This window comes from Diprion similis, chromosome 4 (assembly GCF_021155765.1).
Source record: "Diprion similis isolate iyDipSimi1 chromosome 4, iyDipSimi1.1, whole genome shotgun sequence".
Lineage (NCBI taxonomy): Eukaryota > Metazoa > Arthropoda > Insecta > Hymenoptera > Diprionidae > Diprion > Diprion similis.
Window position 1 is genome coordinate 20,452,875 of NC_060108.1, and position 11,613 is coordinate 20,464,487.

Here is an 11,613-nt window from a genome sequence, read left to right on the forward strand (position 1 = left end):
GGAAACAAAAACACTACCTGCAGGTAAACCTGCGGCCTACCGGGAGCGCAGGTATAGATATGTGCGAATCTCTAGGCGACCGCAAAGCTCGACGGCCAGACGCGTCAGGACGAGTCGCTTCGGGCAAGCCGGGGGTGGGGGTCGAGAAGCGTGCAGCCGCGCGGCGCCGTCGGCCAAAAGTGGCAGGGATGGCGGATGGGTGGGGGGGGGGGGGGGGGGGAGAAGGGTAAGGGGGTGGGGGTCGTTTCCCCCTCCCAGCGGTCGAGGACGGTCGGCTCGTTCGAGGAGGTCGAGAGAGTCTAGAGGCAGAAAACGTTGGACTACAGCGAGTACGTGAGTCAGTCGAGCTCCGATGCGCTGAGCGATAGCACGAGCCTAGGAGCGATCTAGCGATCTGGCAATTGGCCGCGGGTAATTGAAGTTTGGACTTCGATTACAATTTCCGAAAAAAAGAATTCCAAACTTTTTCATCATACGAAATTCACCACCGATCGGATTACGCGACGAGTGTAAACGTAAATGAAAAGATAAAAACGTGGTTTCAAGAGTTTTTTTTTTTCATCAACCAAGTGATTCGTTCGCCGTCATCAGCCACCGTCGAAGAAGCTTGGATTATTTTTACCATCTACCTGTGCAGTGTGAAATAATATATATAAAATAAAAAGGAAAAAACATTGTTAATCCAGAGAGTGAAGAAAATAACTAGTTAAACTTGATTAAAGCAAGATTATTACGCCTGGTTTCATCTCTCTGAGACGTGATATTATATATACCGTTTAAATCATGGTGACCGGGGTTGGTGCTACGATGCCAACCGGAGGCGTCACGGTGGGCTCTGCACCACAGACCCAACACGTGCCTCAGGAGGCAGGACAACCTCCTGCTCAAACTGCGACTTCAACCACCAGACGATCCGGAGAAAATCGACGGGTTAGTGTCTCTTCTATATGGTTTAGAGATAATTGGTCAAAACGGGATCTAAACGAGCCAGCGAAAAATAAGGAACAACGTTGATAAAATCGTCCTCGCGTTTCGGAGCTGTTGAATGCCTACTTCAAAAGGACACCCTAAAATCTTAACGAGTTTTCGAAACGTTGCGTCCGAGTCGTATAACCGGGTTGGTTAAGAAATCGGAAAGATGGCAAAAATGGTCCGATTTTTTGCCTTTTTATTTTAACAATCACCTTCGATTTTATTAACGTTCTGTTTTCTTTTTCGTTTTGCTCTTTACAAAATTGCAATCGCGCAAAAGTTGAGAAATCGTAACGACGTCAATCGCTTCTGCACGCGTTTCGGATCCAATTATTGAAAGGTGTTTCGTTGCGTGCAGGCTGACGGAACACATTCGGATTTTTATTCCTACCTTGATTTTACGGGGACACCTGTGACTTCTGATTTCCAAGAGTCATTGAAACGACGGACACCTGTTGTCTTTGAGGCAGAAATGTCTAGCGCTCGATACGATTGTACGCGTGCTGTTAAAGGCGACGTGTCCAAGTGCCTAGAGAAAGTAGAACGTTGCCGTCGCTCGGCTTTAATACCACGAATAATCCCACTTGTCAGTAGTTTCTTCTTTTTTTCTTTGCTTTTGCGGGTTGGAATTTTCTCTTGCCTTTTTTTTTTTTTTGTTTTTTTTTGTTTTTTGTCTCTTTGTCGTCGACATGCTTCAAATTAGTAAACCTTTAATTAACCGACGATTATTTTATTTTTAAATTACAGAGCAATAAACCGATAATGGAAAAACGTCGTCGAGCTCGGATAAACAACTGCCTGAATGATCTGAAGACCCTGATACTCGACGCGATGAAAAAAGACGTAAGTATCTATAAATCTCCGAACAGTGCAACAGGTGAAACAAACGTGACGATTAGTCCTGTTTCCACTCTGTGTGCTAAAACAGCGGTCAACTAACCAGCGCATTTCTCCAATTTCTGATTACAGCCAGCGAGACATTCGAAGCTGGAAAAAGCTGACATCCTCGAGATGACTGTGAAGCACCTGGAGACGTTGCAGCGTCAGCAAGTTGCTCTTGCGGCGGCGACAGATCCGAACGTGCTGAACAAGTTCCGCGCCGGATTCACGGAATGCGCGGGAGAAGTCGGCCGGTTCCCAGGCCTCGAGGCGTCGGTGAAACGACGTTTGATGGCGCATTTGGCCTCGTGCCTGGGCCCCGTCGACTCGACGACGACGTCGAACGGCCAGAACGGACAACAGCCGGTCCAACCAGCGGCGCCGACGACCCAACTCCAGGTCCATATCCTGCCGCAGGTCGACGCCACCCCTAGGATCCAGGTCCAGCAGTCGAACGGCATCTTCTTCACGAACGCCAACGGCACGGGACTCCAGTTGGTACCAACGCGCCTTCCCAACGGCGATATCGCCCTCGTTTTGCCCGCTGGTGCCAAGGCGACACCCGTCGCATCCCCGTCGACATCGCCGGCACCCGCATCGCCTCTTCCCACCCTGATACCGATCCCCCAGAGGACGGCCTCCACCGCATCTGCATCCTCGTCATCTTCCTCGGCCAGCTCGACCTCCACATCGGCCGGCAGTCCCGTCGCCTTTGAGGCACCACCCCCCGCCTTCAGGGAGCAGAGTTCACCCTTTACCACCACCGCCAGTCACAGGGACGTCGCCACTTCACCGGCGAACGGATACACCAGCGATCCTGAGTTCGACCCACGGGTATACAGCGCACCATTGCAAAAACCTCTCGCTCTCGTTATGAGGAAGAGCGTCGTTCCCGAGGTCGAGGACAAGCCATGGAGACCGTGGTAAGGAGGAGATATATGGAGGATTTCCCTTAACGCACCTGCAAGAGTCGAGAGATGAGAGAAAATCGATGACTTGGGCTTCCCCGACAAAGACTAATTGATCTTCGTTTTTATTTGTGTTGTTTCTTTTTTTTTTTTTTTGCATTTTTAATTTTCAACGAGGATGATATGTAACGACTTAGGGTGTAGAGATATAAAGATGTAGAGAGCGAGTGTGTCTCCGCGATGTCGGCCAGTAAAATAATTAACCTGTTGGGCAGTGCCTTGAACAGTGCCTTTGTTGTAGATCGTGTATCTAGAGTTGTTCTGTATATATAGAGATATTTGCCACGTGTGGACTTTTACCCGAGACTATTTGACGAAGGATATACGAGTAAGAAGGAATGAACATACGAATGTATAATGGTTTGGTTTTTTTTTTTTTTTTTTTTTTTCTTATTAATGGTTCAGAAACCCATTTGATTGCAATTCCGTTGAACCTCGACGATCCGACAATTTAGAAATGTAAATATAGAAAACGGTAAAGTGTAGGTATAACGTATGTTATTGTACCCCCATCAACCTCTACGATAATTAAACTATATAAGTGCCTTACGCAACAAGAATCACTCAAGTCTTCCATTAATAATAATTAATACCTTATATGTTTCTTGTGTACGTAAATCGCAACTGCAGAGAAAGAAAAGTTTAAATAGAGTAAAAAATAAAATGCGTAATAACGTTGTGTAAATTATAATAGATGTTTAAGAATTTTGTAATTAATTTGTTATAATTATTCGATTACACAGTTTAGTGATGTAAGAAATTGAGAGATACGATGAGAAAATGTTAACGAAAGAATATTGTAGAGGAGAGATATAGGTAGATAAGAAAGAGAGAGCGAGAGAGAGAGAGAGAGAGAGAAAGGACGTATGTAAGAATGCTTTATTTATATTTATGAGTGTAAAAGATTGAGTTTATTATTCCTGTCTATTATGACGATAGAAAAGCACGCTTATTACAACAAGAGTGTCAAATAAATTGATCTCTTTATTAAAACCTTTAATTTGACTCGTCAGTTCAACCCCATCCGCACACCTCCTCTATTATTGTTATACTCCATCTCGGATGTCTTCATATCAATTCACGAAGCCAATGCAGGCTCGTCTCCTTGATCTTTCGAGAAAAAAAAAAAAAAAAAAAATTAAATATAAACTTATCGACGCTATTAAAGTATTATAATTCATTAGAATACCCGAAAAATAATTTTTGTCTGGGAAAAGGCATAAAAAAAATTGAACAAGACACTAGTCTTGGGTATCCTTCGGCGTAAATCACGGCTCGCATCTCCGACACGTTGCACGTCTGGAGAGCGACTAACGGCGAGTTACGTCAAGGACCCACCTTCTCCCACTCCTTGGCGTCTGGCTTTCAGGGAGCACGGCCCGCGCCTTTGGAGCACCTAAGGGTCCAGCGTGCGTCCTGCTGTCGAAACCCTTCGCAAGGACTTGCTGCCGCCTGGCGGGATGACGTGAAACCCTTCAGAGTCCGAATGTCTCGTCGAGGATCCTGGCATTCTTTTTCGTCGACGGTTGCTCGGGCAAAAAGGTATTTATGACTTGCGGGAAATGGGGAACACCAAAGTTACTTTGCACTACACCATAACGGGGAGTAAAGAAGTTATTTTTTAGTTTTTGATCCGTAACAATTTTTTTCAGACAAACTATGAAACACGTTTGCTAATTTTTAATTTTAGGGTTGCCTTAAAAAATTTGTCACCATATCGCAAATTTTCTATCACGATTTTTCCGACTATTTTTGAATAATAGTTTTTCCGGATGATAAAATGATTCTCCAGTCGAACTTGGCTGCTTCGAAAGAAGTTGTTATTCAAAATTACGAGATTCGACCGATCGCCCAGGCATCGCGCCCAATTCGGCCTAACCGAAAAAATTGGTGATACACTATCTCCGCGATAAGCGTGGCGCGTGCGAACCGTATACACGTGTAGATCGATAAGCAATCAAATGCGGAATACGAAAACCGATCTAGTTATCGTAGTTCCCCGGTGTTTAAGCATGAGATTTTCCATTTACAGTATGGCAAGTCTATTCCGTTCCATTTATTCTCAAACTCTCTACTCGCATATGCATCTGATTTTCGGAAGTGGATGGATACGGATCCGGCCCACGGATTGTTCTTCTTTGTTCTTCTCGGCTAACGCGTTACAAATGCTCTGGAATTGAGACGTATCCGTTAATCCGTATAACAAACCACCTCCGAGGCTCAAACGGCGTTTATCATATTATCCGCACACCCACACGCTAGCAAGTGCATAAATGTCTCTCGCGGTACAAAATACACACGACACGTGTACATGAATATATTATTTATTTGCTCCCGGCGTAATATCTTCACGGACAAAGTCTTTGCCGCCCCGCGTTACAGGTATATTCGAGGTATTAATACTAGATACTAATAGATACTCGCTCTATGCCGTGCACACATCATACCTACGAGAGTGCGGTATTAATTTGCGTCGTTGTTATTCCGCCTTCTGTACCCATGTGTGTGTTTTATGCTTATATAAACCATATTTGTGTCGACCTACTTGCATTTTCTCGAGCTTGAATTATCGGATTATTGGTGAAAATTTCGGTCGCGCGATAACGATTTCCACGACGGATTTGGACGACGTGTGGGTGCCGACGAGGTATTATATCGGGCTTATGGCTCTTATTCTAATCGTAAGACGTTGCTTTTTCATTTCCTTTTGGTCCCACCGTGGCGATAAAAATTATCACTCACCGACAAATTACATTCAAACCCGAGTGCATGTGTCACTGTCTCTGTCTTCGCGGGGACCCTCGCCGATTTCGTGTCCAACTTCAATGATCAGTTGCATGATAATAGTGATTGATGTGTAACGATAGGTGTTGAATTTTTTACGCACTTATTCGAGGAGTGATGAAATATTTCGAAGTATGTTGGTATATTCTGTTTCTCTGCATTTTTATACTTACGATGCGATTTCTCGTAACTCTACTTATTTTATCGCAATTACGGATAACCAATAAAGCAAACATTGATACCAAAGGTTTCTCCGTTTATTTAAGTTTATACCGTGGAGAGATGGAGTATTTCGCAGATCGATAAGAAAAATAATTTTCCAATTCCAATTCCAATTTGCATATAGGTACTATTTTATTCTCAATCTCCAAACAAAAATAACATATCTCAACCAACAAATAATTTGTCATATCTATGAATATTACAGACGTCGTCGTCATTCGGCAGATTTGAATAGCTGTAATAAAAAAATTCCCAGACCAAAAAATTATGGAAAGATATGAATAAAAAACGAAAATCATCGTGTCAGCCAATTAAAAGAATCGCAATTTTCTAGTCAAGAACGATAAAGTATCTCGAGATCGTGTACGAAAATATGTAGAATCACACCAGGTTTGATCTCCAGCAAAAGCCTAGTCTCATACCTCTTACCAGTCTGTTCAGCAGTATCTACAAAATTAATCTCGAATTCTGAAACTCGACTATACACGAGCCGCCGCGAGGCACAAACCGCTTACAATTAGTGAGTCCGGGATCCGCGTGCGGCACGTGCGGATAGTCACGCGCGTTTAGAAAAGCCGTTCAATTAGCATGTAGAACGGGAGTGCGTGCCAGATTCTAGACGTCACCGACGACGGTCTCTCAGGTGCCGCAGATAATTCCCACCGCGATAACGGGCCCTGGTTACACTAATCATTTATTTTTCACCCTTTCCTCGCCGCACGTTCGAGGCTTTCGACACGCTCGCGAATGCGATCTCGGATATCTCCGGGGCGTTGCGTCAAACCTGGGAAAATGTCCCCCGCAGCTCACGGCCGTGACGTTTGTCCTTCAGCTTCAACGCGTTGATACGGAACGGACGTCGATTAATTCTACTGAAAACAGTCATTCATAGGCGTGCAAGACGTTTGCTGCACTTTTTTTAACGGAAATTATTCTACACTAATTGACAAACGATCTTTGATTCTAGAAATCGGCTTGATGGTGTAGAAATTCAGTCGAATAAAATGTCCTCGAGCAGTGATTTCCTATTCGATATTTGAGAATTTGGAAAAATTCTACGTGGAAACCACGCAACAGATATTATTGTACTTGAAGTACACCAGCGACGAATTTGGAATAGAACAGAAATCACAAGCAACAGACAGAAATGTAGAAGGACTATACAGTTATTAGTCCGGAAATTTTTTATTCTATCACAGTTTTCCATGCCTTAATCTGACTATTCTCCATTTGGCTTTTGGTAAAGCGTGTAAAATTGATAAATGGAGGGAAATATAGAAAGATCAAAACATAGCTTATAATTCACATTTTGATTTATCTAATCCTCAACTTTTTACATTTTGAAATTTTACGACTTATCATAAATTACCGTCCATCTTCAAAAATTCGATATTCTAAGTGTTCTATTTTTCCCACTCGACAACGAAAGACTATGACAACGATTTTTTTATTTCACATAAAAATCAGTTTTGCAAAAACGTACAGCATGAAGTATATCACCTATAAAAAAGTCCCGGTTCCTCGTTGATCGTATGCGCTCTTGCAGATCGCATACAAGACTCGCGCAAAACCTGCGAAAATATGCGCATATTATCACGACTCTCAACGTCCCCGGGGCGGTGTAATTTGTTTCAGAGGCATACGCCTTTCCAGAATGAAAAACGTTCTAAATGACAAATGAGATCTCGAGAGCAGCGATGCAGGCAAATCGCTGACCTGCAGGAGGAACGCATGTGTCGCAATTTGCAGCCGTGCGTCTCAACCTGGGAAAATAACCACAAAATCTATTCCAATCGGTCCCAGAAGTTGCGATAAATTTTCGTCGCTACAACTGCGCATCGTTGATAATTAATCCGAGGTTCTGCGAGTCGCGCCCGATCCGCAATTGCGCAATAATTCATCTCCGCGATTCGCAATCGGCTGAGGACACGAGATATTCGAACGATATCCGCTGCTGCTCTCGAAGGAGTCGCGATCGGCGTTTCAAACGACAATGAAAGACGTTTTCGAATTGACAACCTCTGTTCGTAACAACGTTCGCGATTGAATTAAAAGGTGTCTTCCTTGATGAGAAAGCCCCGGGCGGGTGCTGCGACTCGCCGCGTTATTCGTGCGCAGATTGAGATAAAAAATATACATATGTGATTCCGGCTTAAAGACGACGACGTCGACGACGACGACGATGACTCGACGGAGTTGCCGGAGCCCTTCGGGCTATGAGCAACGTCCTCCTTCCTTCGCAATCTGCGTTTGTCTTCCTTGAGTTTCTATTAAATTATACACGCAATTAATTCCCTCGTCATAACGTTAGCAGCCGCAGGTGTACAATATATGTCATCAAACAGGATATTCTCTCGATTTATAGACGTGATATTCGCGTATGTATATACATACATAAGTAGGTATATTACGTACATAAGAAAGCTGTGAAAAAAAAAATGATAAGTTAAAAATTTTAACCGGAAAACGAAGCGAGGAGTATTTGTAAAAATAAACTGTCCCGCGTGTTTTATTATCAAGAGGATAAAATGTTGGTTTCTAAGAAAGACTATCGCGGTGTGATATATTCTGCAACTCTTCGTTCTTAGAATAACTCGTTTCACGTGCGATGTGTATGACATGATTGCGGTCCGAGGTCTCTATCGGTAATTAGATAGCACATTATAACAAACAAGGATAAAACTAAGGCTCTATTCAATTACTACGTTATCTTCATTCGATTCACTTTCTCAATCCAACTTTAATAAAATAAATTCCTTATTTCTGTCCCGTACATTATACAATTATAATAAATTATTCTTCCCGTTCTAAACGAATGTACGCACAATCGTAGAAGGACGTAGTTGTGGATTGTTTACGTAAACACAACCTCCCATTACTTTCCTGCATTTCAGTTCCCCATATATCTATATTTCGCAATAATTTTATATTCATTGCAGATTTCAATCGGCTATCCCGCAGAATAATTTCTTCGTCTCTCGCTGCAGCTAGACAAGAAAGCAAAAGAAAAAGAAAAAGAAAATTAAAAATAAAGAGGAAAAGCGAGTAGGGTAAGTGCCGTTAACAACCATGAGCTGTAAAATCGCGCAGCGCACTTGCCGCTACGATCGCTTCGGCCTCCCTCTCGCAGGGTCGCCGATCAGCTGATTCGTCAGGCTGATATCAAGGGCTACCTGCACCGTAAGTACTTCGTTCGCCGATCGCGTTCTACGTCGGTTCTGTGGCGTTGTTTCAAGGACACGGCAAGGTTGACACGCGCCGCTGCCAGTCGCCGGATGGCTAGTGCCTAAAGAGAGAGGGAAATCGTACGTCGAGGAGGGGAAAGACGGTGCGTCGTCGCCTCGTCGCCTCGTCACCTCGTCGCCTCGTTCTCGAAAGGGAAACTACCTGCGGCCGGCTGCCTAGGTATAAGTATTCCATAGTTCATCGAGAGGCGAAGTGTGCATGCGCCTTGTAACCACGCTATATCTATACCGACGCCGCGACGCGCGTGCACTCTTCTATCGTATATACCTGGTGTCCATATGGGTACGTTCCCATAACGTATATATATTAGGGTGCTTTATTTGAAACGAAAATTATTTTTTTTTTAGTGGACACATCAAAATTTTGTTCCTTCTATCGAAAAAGAAATTCCCTGAAAATTTGAGCCCTTAATCTTAATTTTAAGAGGTTCCTCTCGATCGATGTAGATTTCCCATTTAGTATTTATAAAAAAATGTTAGTGGGTACTTTCAAAGAGTCACTAATATACTACAAATTCTGACTAATCGCAATGAAATACCATGAAATCAAACGGAGCTATGTTGATTTAAATTAAAAAATCATGAATTACATGTTATTCAAATGGGAAATCTACATCGATCGAGAGGAACCTCTTAAAATTAAGATTAAGGGCTCAAATTTTCAGGGAATTTCTTTTTCGATAGAAGGAACGAAATTTTGATGTGTCCGTGAAAAAAAAAAAAAATTTCGTTTCAAATGAAGCACCCTAATATATATATATATATGTATATGTTATGGGCAAAAAATACCGAATACCTGAAGAATTTTTACATACAGCTACGGTATATGAGAATGAAAAATAGTGAATAAGATCCGTCGAGTAACAGGCATGCAACGGACTCTAATGGGGCCACCAATGTATAATCCGCATGTTACGTATCGTATTTCGATTCATGATTATGCCACGACGCGGTTCGCGCCTTCCTCTATAAACCTCCGCTGTACATGCCAGTAATTGCGCTGTTTAAGACGCAACGCGTCTCGACGCCTCCGACACGTCGATGAATTGCAATTGGATATATGTATGATATACTTTGATGCCAGTCTGTTACGCGGTATCTTTTTGACACACTCGTCGAGCATTGACTGGGCTTGGAGTTTGTGGGATTCTTAATTGGTGATAAGCACATTTTTTTACATTCTTCGCGGGGAATTTTTCTTTCTTAATAATTACACTTTATATCTAAAACCGCAGTGGTGGTAATGTTCATTCGATGACACATTGGACCGAGTATTAAAATCAGCAGTAATTATTGTACTTCCCCATCCTGGCTCGTCGGTTTTTACGCTCACTCTAATTGGTCACATCTCGGTGGAAATTCAATCCAGTTCCAAGAAAGTGATATATAAAAATTTTTTTTAAATATCTGGGTAGTGTTTAGGGATTGCAAAAAAAGTTCTCTAAGCTTTCCTAACTAAAATCGATTGTTTGAATATTGCAATACATCGACAAAGTTAAGGTACAACGGAAAGAAGAAATTGACGGAATTTTTTTTTTTTTTGTAAACAGAATTTATTTCGCACAAAAAAAAACTATGAACGTCTATTTCTGAACTGTATGAGGTGTTTGAAAAATTTTTGGGATGAAACTCACCCAGATTGACCAAATACTTGATTATTCGTGGATTCAGCCAACAACATAATTCACTCGAGACTCCTAAAAGTTTAATTTTTTGCGACATATAGTAGAATAATTATTTCTCTTGCAGACAACAACGTTTTCGTCGACGGTGTATCGACGCGTACGATCTTATTCGCGCGCAATTCGTAGGAAAAACAATTCAACCCTTGGCAACTCTTTCAAAATTTTATCGTCGCGACCGATTTTTCTATGAGGATTTAATTAATCCAGCTGTGCAGAGGCGATACCTAGTTGTACTTTCACTCGGACTAGCAGCGGGTCGTTCAACTTACCCGTAGCCTTGGCTCTTGGCGCTGTAATGTCATCCTACATTCTGAAAACTAGAAGCGTCGGTGCAGCAGGTAGGCCGTACACCTCTGCATCCATTCGTGGCTTGTACATACTTGTACACTAGTCTATAATTCTCGCATGGACGCAACGCGAGCAATAAGAAGATCCTAAGGAGGCAGGTGCGACCTGATTGCGTCGGTGGCGGTGCGGAGACGTGCAGCCCCAGGGGAGCTACGATGGACACGATCCGAAGAACCTCACAGCTGCGCCTTGGCTTGCCTCCGTCTTGCAGCGTCTAGGAGTGGATTTTTCCTCGATAGAAGGTGTAGGTACTAGTCGTGGATTTGACGACACTGCCACGCTCGTTGTTCTCTGATTGGGGAAAACGGTACCTTTGCACGGATAATCCCCCGAAGGGTTTTCTTCGGACGTACAACGAGGGATTTGCGGTTTCATTCCAACGTACGGACGGACTTGGATCACTTGGAAATTACGATGAATTGAAATTTCCGAAAATTCGAGTGTTGGCTTGTTTCTTCCGAAGTACTAACCACGGAATTGGTTTCGGGGAACTTGGGTTTTGCCACCTCA

General features: G+C 43.0%; 1 protein-coding gene across 1 annotated transcript; it reads left to right on the top strand.

Annotated features, from left to right (window-relative positions):
* The first annotated feature begins 261 nt into the window (after positions 1 to 261).
* On the top strand, positions 262 to 3,819 carry LOC124405372 (protein hairy-like). The gene is made up of 3 exons (XM_046880210.1): positions 262 to 930; positions 1,720 to 1,815; positions 1,942 to 3,819. The coding sequence occupies exons 1-3, from the start codon at positions 784 to 786 to the stop codon at positions 2,776 to 2,778; spliced, it is 1,080 nt and encodes a 359-aa protein (XP_046736166.1). The 5' UTR covers positions 262 to 783; the 3' UTR covers positions 2,779 to 3,819.
* The last annotated feature ends 7,794 nt before the right edge of the window (positions 3,820 to 11,613 follow it).